This window comes from Phasianus colchicus, chromosome 8, assembly GCF_987193195.1.
Source record: "Phasianus colchicus chromosome 8, bPhaCol1.hap1.1, whole genome shotgun sequence".
NCBI classification, from domain to species: domain Eukaryota; kingdom Metazoa; phylum Chordata; class Aves; order Galliformes; family Phasianidae; genus Phasianus; species Phasianus colchicus.
In genome coordinates, this window is record NC_143443.1 from 22,160,321 (window position 1) to 22,185,611 (window position 25,291).

A 25,291-nucleotide genomic window follows, 5' to 3' on the forward strand; every position below is an offset into this window, starting at 1 on the left:
TAGTGGTTCAGAAAGACAGCTATTGGAAACATATTTATATGTACACAGATACGTATCTGCACACATATATGCACATATAAAGTACATAAGGTCAGGCATCTTTTCTCTTAAAAGTGACCGTGAAATATGAGCTAGGGAACATCACATCATTTGCTGCCATATCAATTTCAAAGGAAAAGTAAGCCTCAAATTCTATTTTCTTGTGTCAAACAGATAAAAATGAAAGATTTACACAGGAAGAAAATGCGAAGTTGAATTACTGTATCAAAATGAACACAAGACCTAAACTGAATTACATATCAGATACAAAAGCTGCATTAAAAGGTGCCTTGGCACCTTGGTTGCGGAAAACCCAAACTGCTACAACTCATCAGAGAAAAATGTGCATTCAGCTTTAGAAACCAAAAATTAACTGTGACTCCTATGCCCATATACCATTTTTGCAAACAAAATGGAACCATGGAATTGGTTATTTGGAGGAATTAGTGAACATTTAATAACTACTTGAAGTTTAAGAACAGGCTGAACCCAACCAGTGAAGAAGCCATTTTGGGTGTGGCACCTGCAAAGTCAACAGGTGCTTTCTTTAATGAATTTAGGAAAGCACCCTCAAAGCAGAATTATTGTACATTCAGGGAAACAAGTGGATGAGTAAAAAAACACAACTCCTGGGAGCTGTAGAAAATGAGGTATATTTGATGTCATCAAATCTTAGGAACAGCTCTTAAATTCTGAGCAAGTCTGGAATGGGTGAAAAAATGTTTAAGTAACTCTGAGAGAAATAGGTTCTTACAAAGTGGACGATAATACCCGCATTTAACTTGTGGGTGCTAGAGCTTTGTGCTATGATTGGCTGCCATCTGGGCTCCATCTGACAGCAGCAGATTGGTATTCTCAGCACACGTCCTAGCAATTCCTGTCGCCTATGTTTGCTGTCCCTTACACATACACACAATACAGTATTTACTCAACTATAAACATTTCTGTAACACACACAAGCAGCGTCTACAGTGCAGTCATGCACCAGCATTCAGGATCAGTCTGGCATTAATAACAGATATCTATTTTTATGACCGGTTTACATTAAATTATTTAATGGTGCAAATATGTTTTCACCTACATATATTTGAAACCTTTCCTTTTTTTGTTTGCTTTTCTTTATACTGTGAGTAGTAACACATACTATTACTACGTGCATAAGCTCTCTGCTTTCATGATGGTAACTTTCTGTTAAGCAGAATAGTTAAATAACTGCAATGGGAACTGTGAGTGTGACTAAGAACAGATTAAAGCAGGCTGATGGCTTAGCACTGCACAGAAATATTTTTCTTCATGAGCAGCAATTTAGCAAGAGGGCTGTCAGCATCGCTATACTAACTAAAACTCCTTCAAAATCAACACAGACAGCAGTGTCCTTACTTAGGAGGGCAGAAGATGTTATTCCTTTCCATTTATTAAATGATTCAACATTGCGGTATGCCCGCAACTAATTAGTATGATCAACACAGTGCAGGGCAGGAACAAAAGCAGACCAGCCTCTGAGATGTGCTGATGTAAAAGCACACAAGAGTATACATTTTTAAACGCTGTCTTATAATTTATAACCACAACATAGTAATCATTCCTTGATGTAATTCTCATTTCTAAGATCGAATTTTAATGCTGTTTCTGATTAGGCCTGTCTCTGGATAGTAAAGCTGACCAGCAGGTTTATTCACTTACTAGCAGTTAAATAACTTTCTTTCTCTAAGGCTGTCTTATACTAAACATCATAGAAAACTGAAGGTCAGCTATCGGCATGTAAGAATGATACAGCTACATGTAAAAAGAACATTTGTGTATGGCAAAATAGAGAGAAATATAGGTACAATTGCTAAATCATATACTTACCATTAGCACTGCAAAGTTACTGAAGTGAGTGCTCTGAATGGTGGTAATATTGCCTGCAGAACTAATTATGTGGCACCCTTCTCCCCACCAGCCTCCATGTCCATCTAGAAGGTCAAAATCCCAGAAGGCTGCAATGGGGTCTATACCCCGAGCAAAGTGCCTCAACCCTATAGTAAGAGGGCTGGTGAGGTTTCCAAAGCTGCACCCATCTGCAAAAGCAACAAACTGTATCAGAGATATGGAGTGGAAAACCCTTTACAGATAAATGTGTAAAGAGATCAGATATAGTAAACTATGGGGGGAAAAAAAAAAACAACAAAAGAAATACACTTCGAATAGTAAAAATCAAAAGCAGTGTGCACATTCAGAAAAGTTTGCAATAGTTTAAATAAATCTGAATAACGTTTCAGTCTCACTGTGTGTCCAAATCATCTAACCAACCTTCACAAAACCGATTTTTTTTGTTTGAGATTTTTCAGTTAGAGCCAATGTTACACTACTGCCCATGAAACTGCAGAAATGGCACAGCTTCATTGTGTGATTAATAGCTCAGACAATACTGCACTTTGAAAGTCACATTTAAACATTTTTATAACATTAACAGAAATGAGAGCACTACTCAGAATCAAATAAATTTTTAAAAATTGCCTGGGTGAATAATTAATCAAATTAATGATTGACTAGCATATATGATGCATCACACCTAGACAAAAACCTGTTTTATGTTCATTGTATCAGAAAGTATACTGGTAAGTACTGATACATGCAACAGGGCACTACTCCTTCCCAGACTGTCTTATTTTTATCAGAGTCTAGCATGTTAGCACTGCAGTTTTCATTGGAAAGAAAAGAGTAAAACAAGGTTCTTTCCTATAGCACTGTGCTTTAAGAAAGATGCTTCTGTAACAACACAGTCAAAAAATAATAACCCCAAATTTGCATTCTAGTCATACAGCAATTGCATTTCTTTATCTGCAGGAGAACTGGAATAAAATCATGCTGATAGGAATAAATTCAAACATTTCTGCTAAAGAGACAGACTGTTCCCAGCCTCTCAGCATACAGTATACTCTACTCCTCTATTCTCTATACAATCAAGTAAACCTTAGCTTTCAGATTAAAGGAAATAAAGCATAACATTTCCTCACCTATTTTAGCAAAAACAGCTGGTGTGGCAACCGTCCTACGTTTCCCATCATCTGCAAGATTTGATGAGTTTCCTGTGCTGGGAAAGAGTTTTCCATTCCGAAAGACAATAAACTGTAGCTTGCAAGTTGCGTTATCAACAGATTGCCAGGCTGAAGACTGAGAGAAGACAGACTGTGGCAAATGAACTGAAGCTACTGCTACAGCATTCTGTACAATGAGAAAAAAAAAGAAACATTTAAAATGCAAATCACAACAGGGTTGCTTTCATGATGTTTTAAACTCCTGTACAAGAAATGTATGCTGCCTTCCTTTTCCAACAGACTGGAAGCAACCAAAGAAGCACGAGCAGTAACCATGGGAATAGGATTGGTACAGTGCATATTAAAAGGGAAAACGTTTTGATTGAATGTGTGAGTCTATATGGTCAAGCTCCCTGCTGCAGAGGTGAGAATGGTTCTTACCGTGCCTGCTAGAGGGTCCATCAACACTGCAGATCTGATTTAAAGAGACAACCTCTACCAGGTTTTCTCCTTCACTTAAAACAGAATCAGACAACTTACATTAAAACATTTCTCTGAAAGGGTACTTAAGGAGTAGTAAAATAATTTTATTAATACAAATAAAATAAAATAAGTCAGTAGAGAACTAGAAATGTGTATATAGCTCATTTTATAAATACATTTTCCTCTCTTCTTATATGGAAAATCAGTTAACTCTGTGTTATAGTAACCCAGGATTAAAAATCTTACAAGCATTGATATAACAGGAGAAAATAAGACAGCACTGAGAGAAAATGAATGAAGACTGTCAGATCGCTATAATGGCTTTGCGTCGTGATTGTGTTATACACCCTTTTACAAGCAGATAATTCCCTTACAGCGTATTTATAAAACAGACCAAACATTATGTTCTGAGGACTTCACTCATCAAGCATTTCTTTTCCCTGCCCAAGTATAAAACTAATCATTAAAGGGTGAGTTATTTACAAAGACAAACAAATGATGAGCGATGGGAAAATAAACAGGGAGTCTGTCCTGAGCCTTGAAGTGAAAAGTGTATGTATTTAAAAACAAACAAACTACAAAATGTTCTAATTTGCATTTCCCCCAAGGGCAAAGTATAGCTTCTGTGCACATAATTTACATAGATTATCACACAGTTTACTCACAGTACATGTGCACTACCTCTTTGAGAAGTAAAACCAATATTCTTCACCACAATGTAAAGAAACTTAACATTAATATATGCCCAAATGCTGGGAGAAATACACACGTGAGAGATAAAAGACACAATGGAGATCAGCAAACTAAAATATTAGAAGCACCTAGTCATCACACAGCAAGTATGAGAGAAAAGTGTGAGCAGTCTGTAATGTTATTGGGATGTTTGAGTGAACAGGTAAAGGCTTGAGTATAATTTTCTCTTTATTATCATATATATTTTGGAAAAGTTTTGCTGTTCTAAGAAAAAAAAAACCACTCTAAAACAATCAATTTTTTCTTAAGTATTCAGAGTGGGCAAAGACACTTATTAAAAACAAACAGGAAAAAAACAGAAAATAGCAACACCACATTTCTACATTAGATTTTAAAATGAATGTGAAGGCTTTAATTGGAATTAACTGAGCTAAACATCAAGTACTTGTCCTCAGATTGTTTCCACTGCCTAATTCACTGATTCTAAAGCCGTCATAATTGGCTTTGTCTCACGCTTCTGAAAGAGACATATTTCCCTCTATGATATCCCAAAGTATCTGCGTAAGCTGAATCTCCAATGATACCATTTTAGCCATAAATTTGTTATTAATAAGTATGTACAGAAATTTTTAGTAGTGTCATTTGTCAAACCCCAAATCTCCGCTGACTTATCTACAGAAGTGTAAGAGAAATTATACTGTGATTAACTTTTTATAGAATTTTTTTCTTATTATTCTGTGCTAGAAAAAGCAGCAACATATTAAATTACGCTAATTATTTACTATACACAAACAGAGAAAGCTAAAAGTATCTGAATAAGCTTATGATAATGAAACCAATAGCTAAAGGCATTGGGATAAATAACAATGTGCCATGACTAGAGAAAAGCAGTCCTACACAAGCCACAGGAACACAACAGGTTTATAGCACTTTTGCTATGTGGTTCTCCTATATCGTCTTTATTTTGACTTGCTGATACCAATGAGAGCAAGTGATGATATGGATTGGTAAATGGACCTTGACTTTGACTGGGGAGGGAAAATAATGGGCTGCTCACATCCAATACACAAATAGCTGGCTTCTTTGAATTGCTTGATGCCCAGGTGCACAGCTGGGGAAAGATCAAGGTGAGGACCACCCCTCACCTCCTCACTATTGCTCAGTCTCTACCTATACAGAGTTCTTTAATTACACAGCATAAAAGACAGGAACTCAATCAGTGGCTTAGGTCTCACTGTTGATAGACTTTGTCTCCTGGGACAAAGCCTAATACAGGTGTGCACAGCCAACTCAGGGCTGCAGTGCACACCTTTCTCAGAGTGGCTGAGCAAATCCAACACAGCAATACAGCAATACAATAATAAATTCATCACATAGCGAAAAGAAACACAGAAAAAAATCTTTTCCTCCTCAGACTTCAGGAAAGGACTTTTCCCTATTTAGCTCAAAAAAATGTAACAAGAACATGAATATCTATTCTGTCCTCACAAGGCTCCCCCTGGAGTACTGCAATCAGGTCTGGAGCCCTCAGCATAAGAAAGACATGGAGGTGTTGGAGTATGTTCAGAGGATGGCCACAAAGATGCTCAGAGGGCTGGAGCACCTCTCCTATGGACACAGGCTGAGGCAGCTGCATTTGTTCAGCTTGGAGAAGGGGTTTCAGAGACATCTCATTGCAGCTTTTCAGTACTTGAAGGGAACAGGGGGGAGACAAACACACTTAGAGGGAGTGAGGCCCTGGCACTGCCGCCAGGATCAGGGTGTCCCTTCCCAGAAGATGCGTAAGACTAGATTGCGCAGGACCCTGGACCCTGATCTGATGGGTGGCAATCAACCTGCAGCAGGTGGATGGAACTGGATGAGCTATGCTCTGGTTCTATAGCATTAACTATTAATAATCTTTGGTAAATGATGTCTACAGTCAATTCCTGGGATACAGTTTAATGGTTTGTGAACAGTGCCCTTTGTATACCTGACATTTTAAACAAATTCTTTTGAGTGCACGTGGTCTAGTGGAGCAATAGGCAAAGGAACAGGGATGTTTCTTGACTGGACAATATACAAGTAAAGTCAAAATATTTGCTGAATATAAAATATTTATTTTATGTAAAAATTCATCAAAATTAAACTTCAAAATTAAACTGTCTGCTATGCCAGTACGTCTGCCAAAAAACTTCTGTGCTAGCATAGTCATGAAAAATGCATACATTGACGGTGCCCACACATTCACAATGCTGTTTAAAAATATGGATAAATATTTGTGATCAATTTTTACATCTACATCTTTTTTTTTTTTTTAATAGCTTTACACATTATTCACAGGAGAAGAATCTGAGCACTCAAGCAAACCGTGTTATTGCAGAAGAGGATGGATGGAGTCTGACCGTAGCCTCAGTCTTCAACTTCACTAATCTTATGTGTAGTGATGAAAAAGTCAGTTTGCTTCCCTTGCCTCAGTTTCCCTCTCACTTGGTGAAATAATTATTTTTCTTTTGTTCCTGACTCCAAACATGAAACACAATATATGAACAGATTAGTACTAATACCAAAGATGATAACATTATATTTGGAGTGAATCATTGTGCTTCAGATGTTTCAAATTCCACACAAATAATCTTCAAAATTATATTTGGATACCATGTTGACACATCACACAAGAACTGATATGCTGTCGTGTGCTAGTGGCAGCATCCGAAGAAGCTGCTCCACCTCTAAGGAGAGAAACAGCACCAGAGAAACACTATCAAATGTCTTCATAGGATCTGCAGCTTTGAAATGACATAAAGCGCTGGCAACTTATATTTTCCCTGGAAAAGCTTAGAGTTTGTGTCAGCAACTTACCAGTTCAGATTCAGACATTCTCTGAACATTTTCAAACCAAAATGTCAATAAATCCCTTCACGACTCCATTTCACTTTTAGTCCTAATAACTGGATTGGACTGCCAATCATTATAAAGGGAAATTCTGAACAGTGAATTTTTTCTAAGGAATATTTTTCCTACTGGAAAATGCCAGTGTTTTAAAATGCAAACTGTCCACAGAGATCCATCAATTTGCGCAAAAATAAGATAGAAAACCTCAAGCCAAGGAAAGCGGGATTATCAGCAGAAAGCCAGCTCCAAGGTTAATTCAGGTGGCTCCCAGCTCTTAAGACGTTTTGTAACATGGGAAAATTTCCAAAAAGTGAAATGGAAGGTTGTTTTCAATTCTCCAAATAATAACTGGAAAGTAAATTTTGCAAGAACATCTGAAATTTCATTTCTTTTTTCCATTTCTGTGCTAAGTTTTTTATCTGTGTGTGTGGAGTTGTTCAAAATAGACGAACAGAAACAGCACATATGATTCAACATGGATCCCAAAAGTTTAAAATTTGAATGGAAAGCCTCATTCCAAAGACAAAATGGTCCCCAGGATATTGAGAGCTACAGACTCTTGACATTTCTGCAGCTCATGCATGTGTGACCCTTATTAAAAACATTTTAAAGAAAAAATGAAAGATTAAAAGTGAAGTTTTTCCCCAAGCAATTTTATTCTGGTCTGCAGTCCATTCCTTATAATCAATGCAAGCATTTACATGGAGTTTTTAAGTGTTTAGGAAAGACAGCCTCTCGCCTTAGGTGTCTTTATGATATGTCGGCCCTTCCAGTTTCATGATCCTTTAAAGAGAACTGCTCCCATTTTCAATATTGCTTCCTGATTATCTTGCTCTACTTTTCTTAAATTTAGCAAAATATTAAGAGAACATACCCATTATCAGACAATCTTTATCAAGAAAGATACTTTGTAACACTGTGGAATGATATAAATCAAAATATTTTCAGTTCTTTCTTACATATGCCTTGATATAAGATCAATTTTGAGTTAAAGTGCACTATTTCTGTTTGAGATAAAATATATTTCATAGGAAAGCATTCAGTTTTGAGTCCTCAGAACAGCTGAAAGTAATATTTTTCTAGTTGTGAATTTCCTTGACTTAAAAACCAGTACCTTACCAAGCGGTCAGAAGAAAATGGGAAGAAAATAGAAGACTAAATGAGATCACCTCAACATCTACCAGTGAACTAGAAAAAAGCAGCTTCACTGCTTCCAGATTTTAAAGAGTCTAGTGATGTTTTTTACAGATTCAAATGCAATACATTATGTACTAAGTAACTACAACAGATATAAAGAACATAGAAACGCTATTTGATAGAGAAAATTCTTAGCTACAAACACTATTTTTCAACAGTTATCAGCATTAGTTATTCATTTTCATAAACCATGAACATGAGCCTGTGGGCCAGACTCCTAAAATTTGTACCAGCAGAGGTGACTCTCTGTTATGACTCTCTGTTACTGTTGCCACTGCTGAAATGCACCCACTGCTTTACTGTGCTCACATCCACTATTTGATCTCCATAAACATCCAGCAAGCATCAATGAACATTAGTGGTTGCAATTTTTTTTGACATAGAGGAATTAAATGAAACACACCTTTGCCTCATGAGCACTTCTGTGTCAGACACCATTCTGTCAGACTGCCCCTCTGCTGCCATCTGTCACATGGCAACAAAATGTAACGGAATATTGGTGGAAAGATTCCACCTCTACTGCCATACCACCACCATCTGCCTCTGACATCATGGGCCAATATAGTAAAATAGGAGGCATTACTTTCAGAGCAGCTTTCATATATTATTAAGCATCAATGGGTATTGCCAAAATATGGATAAGCTATATAAAGTTACAGTAGCAGTAAAAGTGTTGCAACTAAGCTCTACTGGTAATAAACTATATTACTAAATAAGTATTGACTAAGTTAACAGTGTGGTCATCATCATAAAATCAAGTGAATAAATTACATATATCCATACAGTAGGTGTTAATTAGGCCATCAAACAAGATAGCAGCTCCTCAGGAGCAACTGAAGAGATAAATTTAGAATTTATGTTAAAGGTTTAGTAGTTAACATAAAACAGTGCAGAACTGTTTTTTTTTCAGTTGTCTCTACTGGTGGATATTTAAAACATACTCCTTTGGAATTATCCAGCACATAAGATAAGAGATATGGACAGGCATTTGGCCCAGCATTGTGAAGCTTAAGTGAACTGGGTGTACGTACTGACCTCTTGTTCTGGTATGAAAAGCATCAACAAAACAAAAGAAAAACTTGGAATGCCAAATAAAGGAAGAAATAGGGTTATGTAAGATACATACTCAATGACACAGGTCCAAAAAAAGGTAAGATTGATGTTTAAATGGGAAGACACAAGGCAAGGCAATTGTAAGGAGGTTCCCAGCCACCTTAACTTATTTACATAACTTTGTTTCTGATTTGTCACAGTTTAGCTGTAGCCTATTAGTCTGCTGTTCAAACGTTAGCCTGGAAGGGCTCAGGAAGAACTAGCAAGAGAAAAGCAAAACTGATACAGATTCCCAGACAGAAGTGAAAAGGTATCACCAGAAATGCAACATAAAATCTCCTGACTACAGACATGAAATTGCTAAGCATGTTAGGATTATTATGTAATTAAGACATTATGTGGTAATGCTCATAATATCTGGAAAACTAAGCACAGAGTCCAAAACATGTTTGTTATAGCCAGGCACAAATGCTGATTTAATACATAGTGAAAATAGAGCACGAACAATAAGTACAGGCTATTGCATGAAAAGGTACAAAGCCACCTTAGAATACATTTAAAGATATACTTAATAAGAAAGGTTTTCTAGAAGTTATGCTAATTCAATTGTAAGATTCAGCAAACTGAAATGAAAAACATGGAAAAGCTGTTAATATAAAATAATCTTTGAAAACCTGATAATCAGTAATCCTTTCTCTGGTAAATGTAAATATAGAAGTATTCTCCACTTTAGAATTTGTATTTCAAACTTTAAAAATTGGTAAACTCAGAAAATTTATGAATGAAATTTAAATGGATTAACAAGATCCAGTATGGAGAAGCAGCGCAAAAAAAAGATACTGAATATAATCAGAAATCCAGTGAAAAGGAAAAAAATAACACTGATCAAAGGAAACAAAGTAGTTACAGGAGTCGAGAAACAGGTGAATACAGTGATAGCTGACAAAACCATTTGACATACAGCAACAAGTCCTTCAGATCTATATTCCAAAAAAATAGACAAAGAAAGAAGTAGAGTTAATATGTAGAGAGAAATGTGTAGAGATAAACCTGAAAAAAAAACAGGTAATACTTTTTTTATTTAACCTCATTGAAAGTATTGATGCTTACATAGGGACAGAGGATCATTAAGAAAAAAAAGAATTTGCAAATTACTACAAATGTCAAAGGAGAACTCACTAAGAGCTGAATAATGTCATGCAAGTCTCTGACAACTGACACATGAAATCAGAGGACAATTCTAATAATACTGATTGATTTAAGGAGTACACCAAATTAGTCATACAGCAATGATGACTCCTCTGTAAAATATTCTATGGTTAGACAGTGAGAATCAAGTGTGGCATGTAAATAATAGCACAGACCCACACATGAACAAACAATCACACAGTTTACATTACTCACAGTTGCTGCTGCCACATCTCCATATTTGTGTGTTTCTGTGTCAAGACACAAACTGCTTCCACAAGATTGAAAGAGTTGTCTGGTAAGTTTCATGAAAATGTGGTATCCTTTAGGCACATCTATATGGACTGCTGTGTCACTGTTTCTGCATTCTGGTGTGTTGCATTGAAGTTGCTTAGTCGCTTATGCATTCATGCATGATTCCTTCAAACCACAGGTCAGCCCATTGCATATGAGACTTCATTATTAATGCATCCGTGAAAATATAGTCAGAATATATAATACATTTCTAAGGAAAAGATGATGTGTGGAATTATTCAAGCAACAACTGACCTGTTAATCTTATATTATGAAGGAACATGAGAAAAAGGAAAAAAAAAAATCAAAAATAGAACAGAGAGAGGGTATGTGTACCAAAGGTAAACAATACCAGATTCACATGATGGACATTCATACTGCATACTGGGCTACAGCTTGATACACCCTCACTAGATAGAGAGGAGGGAAGGGGGGGGCAGTTTTGATAACCTTGATAACAGTTTTTATAGAGAAAGACAGACAGGTCACCTAATTTCTTTTGCCTTCAGTAAAAACCTGTACAGTATAAGGAAAGCTAAGTTGCGATACTGAGGATTAGCAGAAATAGTGTCAGGTGAGTAAGAAACTAGTTAAAACATATAACAAATTCATTGACTTTTAAAGGGAAAGACTTAGGTTGCAGCAAATATGTCAGAAATTTGTATGGAAATTAGTTTGGACACTTCTAGTTTTCATTTGATGACCTTGAATCAAAGAAAAGGAATGTCACATTAGACAATGTTGTAAATCGTGCACTTTACATATTTGTAATTAGAATTGCTGTTATAAACTGGTGAAATAAGCCACTTTGAAAAGCAGCAGACAAGAAAAAGAACTTGAATGCACGGGTTGATCACATGGATGAATCTGTGTCATTGTAATTTAACAATAAAAAAGACTAATCCAGCCCAGAACATTTCAAATGAGGCATTTCCATCAGACAGAGAAACACGGTGATTTTGAAGAATGAATAATTTGTTTCACAAGTACAGAATAAAAGAGTTCATCTTTGTTAGCCTAGCAAAATAAGAGGTTATCTGCCTCCTTTAAATACACAAGAATAGCACATAGAGAGGAAGAAGTATCACATAAACAAACAGCAAACATGAGAACGGAGACAAATAGGATACTGGTCAAGAGTAAAGATGCAGACAAAGTATGAAAATGTTTCTTAGCTTTTATAACAGAAAGAGTGGGGTAGTCTGCAAAGAGAAAGGACACACAGGCACCAAGTTCACCTACTTTTGAGAGAACATTTGAATACTGCATGATAGACTTACACAATAATATTCTCAGGAAAAGAAAATGTTTGAGAACCTACTCATGGCAGTGTGAAGTGACTCACATCTTTAATGAAAGAGCACTGAGCATAGAATTAATACCATTTTTAAAGAAACAGAAAAAATTCTGCACATGTAGCAGCTGCAGACAGTTGGCAAACTTGAAAATTGAGCTGTATTTCATGTAGACATCTATTTTGGAAATCTTACCATAAATGAGTAAAAATAGAACAATTCAATACTGATCTGAGTTGGAACATTAAAGAAATGAAAACCTACATGTAATTTCTATTACTTATCTTCCTACAAACTGTCTTTAGAATTGAAGAGATCTTTAGCACTTGAGTAACAAGAGCTCAGTCTCCTACACCGTGCAGTCATTCAACCCCAATATCCAAGACAGATTAACAGTTAATTACTGACACATGCTCAGATGAACATCCCTAATACGGAATTACCTAAAAATGGCATCACTTTAATCACTGCAATACTGTTTTTTAACAAGACTCCTAGATTTACTCAACCTGAAATAGTTTGTAAGATATTCTTAATTTCTGGCAACACTATTGGTTAAACTTCTGACTTTGAATAAAAGATGAATACTTTGCTTACATGTTGGATCTGCTAATGTATCTCTCATACATTCATGCTGTACCTACAGAGAGAGCCATACTAATTGACTCTGATATTATGGCGACTGCAAATAAAGCCTTCAAAACAACTCAAGTGTAAATTGAAGCTGATGCTTCTACAAGACAGTCAAAAGTACAACAAATCTGCAGAAAGCCTCAAACATTACTGCTACACACAAAGTAAGAATTAGATTAACATTTAAAATTATTTACAGTTGATAATTTAGTATTAGTATTTTTTGCATATTCCAAAATTCCACACCAGCATTCCAAGAGTTACCCAAATTTTTATTTTGTGAAAATGTATCTTTTGCCCATATATGAGAATAATAGTGCAGAACTTGTCAATATCAATTGAATTTTATATAACAAATACAACACAGTTTTGTTCTGATTTTAATTTTTATTATTATTTTTTTATTTTAGACAAAATTTTGATTTCAATAATCTTTTTAGAGTTATAGGACTGCTTCAGTTCAGGGTTCTGTATTTCAAGTCGAGGAGAATCAGCATTAGGCTTGGCATAATGCAGAGAACTATGCCAGGGGATGCATAAATTTTGTCTTTCTAGGAATGAGAGATTTTAGGGATGACTTATGAGTTTTCAATTAGTATTTACATTTTTGGGATATGGAGGTGAGGGAGCATAGGAGCAGATCCTTGACGTATTGATTTTGGACATATCCTAGAATTCACTTTTTAACTTCCCATTGTTCTTCGGAACCTAACAGAGACTTGCTGCAGCTTCTTTTTTACAGAGGATGGCTTCTGGCAGTGAGCTCTACAGGAAGAATCACCCCCTTAGGAGTTTGGTTCACTGAGCCCTTCAAGGATGTATGCATTCCTAGAAATACCACTTTTACCTCCAAGCTGCCTATAATGAAGGTGTATTTTTTCCTTTTTATTTAGAAGCTCAGATAATCTCCAGACATATGTGAGATGTTTCTAGAAAGGTGATGAGCACGTTATTTTTGTTATTGTTTTGTTGTTTATTACATCAGTGATACTAATTTCAATTGTTGCAGATACACTCAGCAGATGTGACAGCCATATGCTAAATTTTTTATATTTTAAAATATAAAGTCAAAATAAATAGTCTTATGAGATAAGTGGAATATCCAGTTACATAATTACAAACCTGGCACTGTGGATTCTAAGATGGGTATCATAATCACACAGAATACCTAACTAACCAAATGTCTAAGCTCACTGACTATTGAGCTTATACATAAATATTACTGATTTTGAACAAGGAATTGTGAATTCTAGCTTTGATATACTGGGATGTGTGAAATTTTTGCACATGATCACTTTTGAGCTAGGTCAATTAAGATATTACAAGCCTCACAATGGGTTTACATTCCGCACAGTCCACAGCTTAGTTATTATCATAGAAAATAATTAGTAAAGGGAATAGACACCTTAACATTTCCCAGCATTCCAGACAGAGTTTTCACAAAGATTTTTCTGATGTTGGAGGAACTCAATTAGATTAAAATGAGAAGGGGTTCTAGGTGGCAAAAGAACAAACACTCTGTACTAAATAAAATTTATATGCCTTTAAATAGAAGCAGTGCATATCTTTATGGATTTTATGATTTTTATGAAGTCTTAGATAATTTGGGTATATACATTTACTGAATATGAGTACACACTGATGCAGCCATTGGGTAATACAGTAAATCAAAATGACTGAATATTGCAACTATTTAAACATACTAGATGATAGAATATCTAATTTCACTGATGTGGTATTCACACTTAGTTAAGCTAGATAAATATAAAATGCATTTGGTAACATAAGTGGGAATGTAATGAAAAAGATTAATTCAGAAATTTTTACTACACTATTTAGATATAATTTTCTTGAGGCAAAGTGAGCTTCTACACTGCATATAATGTGCAAAAGTCCAATTATTAGTGTTTTTCTGGTTCTGCCTTTTTGTAAAGATGACTGCAATGAGATGCTGACATCGCAGCTTGATGACTACTGAAACATTGACCCCGTCTGATAAAGGAGGAAAGCTGAAACTGCTGAAAATTTTAGCAATTTTAGCAATTTAGGTCTTCCAGGAAGTGAATTTAAAAGTTCTGCACCATGAAGCAACTTGATTTTCTGGCGATTTTATATTCTTTGCATACAATCCTCAGGAATGGTCTCTACTGCCTATAGCTATTAAACAGACCTAGGCAGACCTAGAACTGCTCCTGCAAGCCATAACTTGTGCAAGGAGGAAAGAATATGGGATCACTACACAAACCTGCTTTGCTGTGTAAACAGCAGTAAGTATTCTAAAAAAGTGATTATATCATCTTTTCTTTAGCTCATGTATGCACAAGCACTGCTCACAAGTCAGGAAAACAAGCCTCCTCAAGAGGAGCAAATGTATTTTCTTCCCTCCCAAACTCAGTCTCCCACTCTGTAGATTTACATAGTCTCCAACTAGCTAAAACAATAATCTGTCTCTGGAATTTCACTGCGTCAGTGAGTTATTGCCTTCCACAATACAGTGAGAACACACATGCAAAAAGAAATGTAAAAAAAGTTAGTATAGTTATGCTGGCAAGAGGAAAGTTCTGAGTCACAGAACTGTCTTCACATTTGAATGAAAGTACCCAAGGTCTCCATACCATTGAGCTGTGTGATTCTGAAGTGGATGTACAGCACCGATGACAGAGACATTTTAAGATAATTCCTGTAATTCAGATGTTGAATATAAAACAGTGGACAGAGACTCCACGCTTCCCACCACCAGTATCTCCAAAACTCCCATGCAAATACATGTACCCTGCTTCACAAGTCTCACACAGGTCTGCAGGATTCTGAAATATCCCGGTTTAGACACAAAAGATAAGAGACTGAGCTCAGTCTCACAATGAAATTGTCCTGTCAGATTTTCACTGTCAACAATCACTTCTGGCCAAATACCATGCTGAACACCTGGATAGAGCAAAACCAAATACAGTTTCACTGTGTATATTTGTGCATAGAAGACCATAAATATTAAAGGGATTCATCTAAGGCAACATTTACGTGAACCAATTACCACCAACGGGTCCAAAAATTGTGCCAAAGCCAGCATGTGAGCCTTTGCTTCAGTCTTTCCTTCCTGAAAACTAGGCTGTAAAGGAATGGAGGAAAAGAGTCCACCTGGAAAGGAAGGTGTCAATTCCTAAGAGCTATACCCTTTTTTCAAGCATTATACTTTTAAAGAGAAAATCAAGGAATGTTTCATCAGAGGAATAATATATTCCTCAAATCCTTTTTTAAAGAAAGTAACAATATAAGTTTTTCTTCATGCAATTAATACACTTGTAGATATGTTTCCATCAACAATCTGAACTGGAGCCATGAGGCAGCTTTGAAAATAAAACATTCTGGAATGCACACGAGCACATTTATCCATGCTTCATGTGAAACAATGTCATTCCTTTGGTTCAGTTAGAAAGCATTTAAATCCAAACAGAGCATTTTTACCTTCAGGTGAATCACATGCACACTCACTGTCCTCATCATAGATGCCTAGACAGACTCCTTAAACTAGAACTCATTTGCTGCAGCAAGTGCTTACGGACTAATTTTTTCTACCAAGTTTTCTAAGTTTTTCTAAGGGATTTATCACAGTTATGCAAAAATAAGAAATATTTTCTAACATTACCCATGGTAAAATCCAATAACAAGAACAATGAAAGTAAGATCTGTGTGATCCTTCCTTCAGATCACATTGCCACCATTCTAATAATTACTTCATACAGTGCTGTCAGTTGAAGAAACTTGGAAGAAAAGTAATTCTTATTTATTAAAATTTCATAGATGCTTGTATGCTCCTCAGCATACAATCAAATTTTGATTTAAAACCATAAAAATAGTCACTTGACATAGTCAGTGTTAGACATTCCATTTCTAAATGTTGACTGAATTAAATCTTAATCCTAAACTAAAATCCATCTCAGCCACTACAAAGCAATGATGTTCTCCTGATACAAAATTGAAAATACTAATGTACATTACTAGTTTTTGTCATCTATACAAAAATTTATACTGGCTAAGAAAAGTTTTACATTTTGGGGCAGCATGCACTGTATTCTTCTTACTCAAGGGTATACCTTTAAGCTGAGATGCCACGGAGAGTCACTTGAGGTTTTTTATATACTGCATGGACCAACTGGGGTTTGAAATAATCACTGGAGAGATACACCTCTCATTCCTATTCAGTGATTGTTAAGAATGAACATACCTAATATAATATAATTTACTCCTGATGTAATAAATGTCTTTATTAAGCCAGCTCGGCACTGACCTCTCTGAAGCAAAGTAGGATAAAATTGAAATGGCAATAGTTGAAGACTGAGAACAAAGAACTTACACCAACCTTTTCTCCTCACTTCTTGGATCAAACAAAAGAGAATAATAATAATCTTCTTAAATATTTCAAATGAAAAACTGTTTTCAGTGCACAGTATATGACAGGAGGGACAGGAAAACATAGTGTTTTGCTCACAGCTTATGAATTAATACAGATTTTCAAGTATTAGTGCTGCAGGGCCTGGATCCTGAAAAAGCAATGGCAACATATTCATTAAAAATAGCAGTCTATATGCCATGAAGTTCTCATTTTTTAAATCTTGTAAATTAGTTATACAAGTAGCAAATTTACAATTTAACCAGTAGAAAATGAATTGTTTTACATTGTTATATGTAAGCATTTGCAATGATTTGAATATTTTTGGTCTTCCCTTCTTGCTCTACTGATTTTCTAATCTTTTCCAGTAAAGGTCAACTCTTCTGGCATCAGTATACGTAATGCGTTCCCAAATTTGTACCAAAAGCCCTTTATTCCAAAGGCCTTTATTCTTATTTTATCAGTCAGACACATCAACAGTGTGCATAATTCAGATTTTCTCAAGGGCTTCCACTGCCAAATTTGATGGTTTGTTTTTCCTCCAAGAGTTTACCATTCTTGCTGAATCACTTTCAGTCTCTAGTTAAACTGATATGCATTTATTTTAAGCAACACTGATATTCATTTTGCAACATAAAACCTTAATACGTTCAGTATTTCACTATCTTTTCCTTTTGAACTCTTCACTATTACTTTTTCCATTGAATAGGATAAAAGTACTTTACAGAAATCTACATGTGCATTTTTGAACTCTTACTACTGCTAACACCAGATGCTACTAATATGAGTACCTGAATGTGTGTGAATTAATTATTTAAGAGTGAGGATCTGAAAGAAGCATGCTCAAGAAGGGGAGGAAAAAAATTAAGTCTCATGTCAAGTAAAGGTCTAACACCATGTACAAAATTAATAACTAACATTATTAGCTGAAAGACAATGTATTTGAGAAAACTTGGCAGAGTCCCAGATTATCTATCTCAGTAGAAAAGATGTATATTTTCTCATCTTCAGGATTTTTGGGTCCTGGCAGCTCTGCATATTGACAGTAACATGAAAAACTTCTACCTAGGGCATAGACTCTGCTATTCACTATTGGATAATACAAGGAACAAGTATTTGAATAACAAATATAAAGGTATAGATAAAACTAGAAAAGACTAGTTTAGAAAATAAACCAATAAATTTTTATCCTACTTCCTCCACTACACCTAGTTCCATCGTGTTTCATTTCTTTCTCACAAAATACATTAAAACAGCATTAAGCGAATGTCTGCACTTTAAAAAATGAAATAACTTCAATTGATACCCTATTTTCATCCAGACAAACACAAAAATAAATATTGTCGTGCTCTTCTGCCATCCTAAATTTTCATATTTTCACATTTCTTCAGTAGATCTACATTAAAAATGCACTGACAAATACATACATAAGAAAACAAAACTGCATCCACTAGTAATAAATATCTCACAGTCTCGCTCCATTTTTATCACCTTGTTCAGTTTCTTTGAGGGACTAAAAAATATTTTCTGGACAGTTTTGATATCCGCTAGCATTTAAGAATTTTTTTCTCTGCTCAGAAGCAATAAACCAAAAATGATGCAGTCTGCATGTCTGAACAACAGCCTGTTCTTTGTAACCTTGACATGGAGAAAGCAAGATACTTGTACTTGCTAAGCCATGGTCTATTCAGCATCATTGTGTTAGCATTACTCACCAAGTGGAATTAAAAACTGCACTACAGTTACCATGACAACCAGCTGTCTCCCACATACAGCATCAGTTTGAATTTGTGCAGACCATTTCTAACAATGATTTAAGTCAACAAATTCAGTATTACCCTAAGGTAAAAATCTGGTTTAAGAACAAATAAATATTTTCAGTTTCATAATATTACTTCGCTCAATACATTAATTCCAAGTATGACCTGGGAGTTCAGAGAACTGCAGTGATTTCTGTCAGAAATGAATGGTGAATGATAGATAATCTCTGGTCAATATACAGTTGAGAAATGACTAACATTATTAACCCAATAAACATTCAAGAAGCAATACTCAATAAGGTGTTCTGTTAAGCATCATTTAAAAATTTCAAGTCTATCATTTCTGTGAGAATAATTTAATATAGCAAGTGATGGAAGAAAAACTCTGTACTCTTTTACATAAATTTTACAGTTTTTCATTTTGATGCTAAGATTTTGTGCATTCCATATACTGAAGGGATGGCATAACATTAATAGCAAATTTTGTGGGGAAACAACATTAGAATTTTTATTTAATCATTTTCTAAATTTACATTTGAATGATGATGATTACCTTGTGTAGTACACTAACATCATCAGTGCATGCTCACTATACAAATTCTTACTATAAAGTAAAGTGTAATCCTTCTCCTTCCAAAATTATCAGACAGCAATTCTTCAGTATTTGTTGGGAAAACAACCTGAAACTTGGAATACAAAAAATACTTTTAAAATAATTAAATAATTTATTGGCTGAGGAATTCCAAAATAAGTTCATTTTCCTGCAAAAGTAGGGTGGTTTTTTTTTACTATTTTATTTTTCAACTTGATTTACTTGCAGTCTCAGTTGCTCTTGAAATGGCTGACTTGTAAAGGAGACAGGGAACAGGGGTATACCAAATTGGTATCTTATTTACAAAGTTAGGTGAATCATCATACAACTGCATGGTCATCTGCATGAAGTAGCCACCTGCTGCTTCATAAATTCTAAGCAGCAGTTTTCAGATCCTTCTGATCACCAAGCATGCTTTTGGTTTGGCTGTCATTGAATAAGTACATAATAGCAATGATGGACAATTCTGCTGGCAGAATAGTGGGATGCATTGTTACTGGGAGACGGAAAAATAAAGAACCAGCAGAAAAACATATAAAATACATACAATTGCAATTGTTCATGTGCATATAGAAGGTGGGGAGAAAAGAGAAAGTAAACACTGAAACAAAGACTGTGGAATTACTAAAAACATAACATATAGTCAAACTACGGATAACGTAATAAAACTTGTCATGTAAGAAACTATAAAAAAAATTCAAGACTGAAAACTTAAATGGAGTCCAAACTTACTAAAGAAACTGCAAATGTTTCATAATGAAGGTCAGAGATATTAAGGATATACATAAATAAGTACTAAGGATGCAGTCTCAACACACTCATTTTTCTTGAAGCAAGTGCAACAATGAAGGATAAGATTTCCCTTTTGGTACAAGTAGAGCACCTATTGCATCACAGAACTTAAAAACGTGTCAGAAAAGAAAACTGGACAAAATTAAGAAATTAAGAGGCTATCAGGAATCTGATGCTCTTTATACATAGAATTTTAATCTGTGATTAGAGTTATTGAACTGTAACCCTCAGGACAATACATGGAAATTAAAAATTTGAGTTTGAATATAATGTTTCCAGTTTAAAATCATTTAATTTATGTGGGAATGCTGGTCAGATGGAAAAATAAGTAAAACCTAAAAGACTGAGGAAGGTAGCAGCACAGAAATGCATTTAGTCCTGGATCACTGTGGACACATTTGTTATCAGTGACAGGCAATGTGAAATCAGGCACAAACTAAAATCAAACCCATCTTTAAGGTTACACTAAACTGAACTGGCAGGAACACTACACACAAGAAAGAAAAAGAAATGGATTTCTGTAAAGAACTTCAATTTTCAACAATACAAGTGCATAATGCTTAAATGTAAAAACAGAAGAATTCAAGGCAGAAAAGAGGTAGAAAACAAGAAATGAAGTAAAATATAACCTGAGGCTTCAAATCCACGAACCCAGACAGGAACAAAATTTTTTCAGCAAAAAGGCTGCATACAGTCAAAAGTAAGTGATAGCAGGAAAACAAATATGATTGTTACTGGAATTTAACAGATCTGTAACAATCCATTAACTCCTAGATTGAGCTGCAATAAAAATTAAATCAAGATGACAATCTATGCAGATGTGCATCATTTTGCCCTGAGGCTGAGTATCTACCCTTGCGTCAAGGATGCCTTCATGGGGTTAAAATAGTATTGCTAACAATTAATGGATCTTTTCTTGTTATATTTCTAAAAAGTACCGACAGTATCATTGAAAAACATGACTACAAAAAAAAAAAAAAAAGCTACTGAACAAAGGAAAAATAGACACAGTGTCTCACCACTGCATTTTTCTAAAAGAGGACTCAACATTGTATTTGAACAAGCTTGCCAGATCTATGCTCCTTCAGTACAGTAGATGTATGAGTTTGTATGTATTAGCATTTTAGTTTAGATTAGGAACACTGATCTAATTTTCAGATATTATTTTCAACGCTTATTCAAATCTGAACATCAACTATCAGACAAATTTCCTTATGAACTCTCTGTTGTCAAGCTTTGACAAGTAGTTGTCAAGAAATCTCACAGTGCACAATTTGGATTCTATTTGGATTGAACAGTCACAAGAGGTTAACTCGTGAGTTACATGCGACCAGTCAAGAGCTAACCTAGAGCAAAACTCTCAGTTACGTATAATGTTGTTGATGGATGGATGGTACTGAGTACCATCTGTTCTGCTCTACAGATCTGCACCTACTGCACTGCAATATTGGCTAAAGTGGGATTAAACTATGATCACTTTTTACAAATTTGTCTTTCCCTTCTGTGACTCTTTCCCTCCTGGTACTCTTTCTCCTGCTTTGGAGTAATATAAATCTGTCCTCTTCTAAGCCTCTAAACCAGCCAAAATGAAGTCCTTGCTCTTCCCTACACCTCCTCTTTCTCCTCTGTCTGATACTCTGTGGATAACTCTGAAATTATTTCAGCCTCTGCATACAACAACATGAACATCTTATAGACTCACCATTATGACTAATAACTGGCAACTTCACCTGTTGTCTCATTCAAAGACAACTATCTGAACTGGAATTAAAATGGCCTTTCTGAATCAAAGTCAACAAGCCTAAATTGAGACATGGAAATCTTCAGCTCTAGACATTAACCTCATCTATTAAATCCCCTGAACATGATCTCAATCAGGCAATTAAATCCTATTGAAAAGATAGCAGGAGAAAGGGGGAGAAACAGGACTCCAGCAATGTATGGCTCACCAAATTATATTGGCAAAGATATGTGAAGTGCTGTAGAAATGACTGTATTGGAGTAATAGCATGTAATTGTATATTCAGATGACTAATACAATACTTGCTTATTCCAGAAAACTGCCTTACCCAGCTCTTCAAGTTCTCATTTCAACCCACTTTTGTTAGGCCCTTAAGTAAATGTGTTATATCCACTACGTTTAACTTCAGCTAGATGAATTTGGGTGGGGGAAGGGAAAGCAAGCTCTTCAGAAGTATCATTAAGTTCTGGCTTTAATGTAGTACAACATTTGAAAATGTCAGGATAACAGCTGGAGCAGCAATTCTTCAAGCAAAATAAAACATGCAGCTTCATCCCCTTACTCCTAATTCAGATCTGCAAAAAAGAAGTCATCTCCCATTTCCCTAGAATAGGCAGCTCTCAAAGAGACGTAGCATTAGCTCATCTGAGTAGTACACAACAAACAAAGCATGTTTGACACATCAGTAGCCTTCCAACTTCTAGGAAACTTCTAAGTTAAATTTCTGAGACCTAATTGCAATCCAGCAAACCTTGCAAACTGAAAAGCTTGAGACTTGTAATGACTCGAGTTTTTGCCTTCACTTTTCTCCCACTACTATCTGTTACAACAGCTTCGCTAAGCAGAGATTTAAACAACCTTCTTTTATCATCAGAGGCTGAATATAAATAATCTAACAAAAATATGTTGCTATTTCCATTGCTGATTATCTGCTGAAAATAAACATTGCCCTTCACTTCTCCAGTTGCCAGTCTAATAGCCTTTACAAACATCAACCTTTTTAGTAAATTAAAGGTGTATTACGTTGCATTTTAGCCTGCTCTTGACACGTTTTCACCTGAATCAAAATTTAAAAATGCAGATTTTGAAATCAGTCTGGTTAGTGGATTGTATTAATGAAGAGCAAACCAAAAATGTTTATTTTAACCCCACCAGTTAACCTCTTAGATATACAAAAAGGAATGAGAGAATTTAGATTGATACTTCTACTTACACAGCGGAAATCAGATTTTTCATTATGGAGATGATCAAAGAGGATACTTTTAAGACTTCGCTGACTGCAGCTATTAAGCCAATCCTAAATTCATGTATTAGATAGTACAAAATAAAACTGACAGTCTTGAGAGATGCACACAGTTATCTAAGTATATATAGCTATCTACATATACCTTGTGGAAACAAAAATAACTAACAAAAAGAGCAGAGTATTCATAAGTTAGCACATTACCATTGTTTTAAATAAAGAGAAAGCCCATACTGTTCACTCAGAATATACTGATAAATGGCATCTAAATAATATTGACAGTTTGAGAAAGCAAGGCAGACCATCAGCCACTGGTATCTACACAGGTACAATCATATACAGCAGTTAAGAATTTGTTGTAGTCACAGTTCTACTTCTCAGCAAATATAAAGAAGATGGCAAAAATATTGCATGATTCCAAAGCCAGTTTCTGTACTTTTACTTGCTGTAATTCTCAGCAACCAGCAGGAATGCATGTCCTAAACTGACGATCTTTTCCCACTTGATCAGTGAGCATCTGACTGACATTAAGAAAAGCAGAAGCATTGAATGAAGGCTAAATATGTGTAACAGAGAATCGTTTCATAGAGTAGTTTGCATTGGAAAGGATCTTAGAGATCATCTAGTTCCAACCACACTGCCACAGACAGGTACACCCTCCACTAGGCCTGGTTTCTCAGTGCCACATCCAATCTGGTCTTCCAGGGACATGGCACCCACAGCTCCCCCAGGCAGCCTGCTCCAGTGCCTCAAGAAAGAATTTATTCCAAATACCCAATCTAAATCTACTCTCTTTTTGCTTTGAACCATTACCCTTTGTCCTATCACTTCATTTCTGATAGAGTCCCTCTCTAGCATTCTTGAGCTAAGAGGTTTATCCAGAGTGACAACACTAAGCAAGAGTTTGTACTGTTACAAATTAATGATGCTTGATATCACCAAGCAATAGACTGTGACCTCATGGCCCTCCACTGCATATACTGGAGCACATCAGAGCCTGGCCCAGCTGAGCTTGTACATGCTCTGTGGCTGAATGTGCTTGTAAGGCTTGGAGACCTAGTGAGGCTTTCTAGAATTGTGCTGTGGGGCTCTGGGAGCTGGTTTCAGACCCCATCACCACAGAATTGCCTGTTTCCTCAGTCCTGCACGATTCAGGCAGCTGGCCTCCAAGAAGCACAGTTGAGGCAGTGAAGATGAGTGGTGAATAGACATAGCCCTGGGGTGGCTATGCAGCAAGTGTTGGGATGGGGGAGCTGCCAGGACTACAACTGCAGCCTGATGTTCTGCTGGTGGGGAGCATGAGCCTGGCCAGATGTGGAGTCAGGAAGGCTTCCTGCTGATGGACTGGGGCACAGCTGTGGCCTGCCCCAGGACAGACATTGACCATGGCCTCTCCTTTCTGCTGTGCACAGCACCCACCACAACAGTGCAGTGAAGCGAGCAGCTCTTCAGCTCTTCATCTCCAGCTTCCCCAGTCTGCTGCAGTGTGAAGGACATAGCCAAGGAGAGGAGGAGTGCTCAGTGCCCATTCCACAGTGCCCGTTCACAAGGAGACAGAGGAACCACACAGGCTTAGCAATGTTCAACGAATGTTAATGGAAGCCATTTTTAATGCATGGAGGAATTCAGTGACATACCTTTGCTTCATATGCACTTCCATGTCAGAATCCATTGTCATACTGCTCCATTGCTGCAGTCTGTCATACAACAACATGTAATGGAACATTGGTGGGAAGGTTCCACCTCTACTGCCTCTGATCTGGGCCAATACAGTAAATTAGGAGGCTTTACTTTCAGAGCAGCCTTTCCATATGTTTCAGTCAAGAAGAATCTTCTGCATGCATCCTTTTTCTCACAGGGTAAAAGACAAATTGATTTTCTTGTTTCTGTTCAACAGCAAATAACGTCACATGCACTACAAGATAAAGCAGATATCCATATCTTTTCCTAAGCTTCAAAATCTCCATCCTTAGCTCCCACAAGCTAAACAACAATAATCCTTAAAGA

General features: G+C 36.0%; 1 protein-coding gene across 1 annotated transcript in view; it reads right to left on the bottom strand.

Annotated features, from left to right (window-relative positions):
• The window catches only part of LOC116231794 (adhesion G protein-coupled receptor A3-like), a 254,504-nt gene that overhangs the window by 47,040 nt on the left and 182,173 nt on the right, over positions 1-25,291 (bottom strand). The window contains exons 13-14 of the mRNA XM_090145294.1: positions 3,039-3,246; positions 1,891-2,099 (exon numbers count right to left, since the gene is read on the bottom strand). Coding sequence (XP_090001420.1) covers positions 1,891-2,099; positions 3,039-3,246 — 417 coding nt within the window. The remainder of the gene's footprint in view (positions 1-1,890; positions 2,100-3,038; positions 3,247-25,291) is intronic.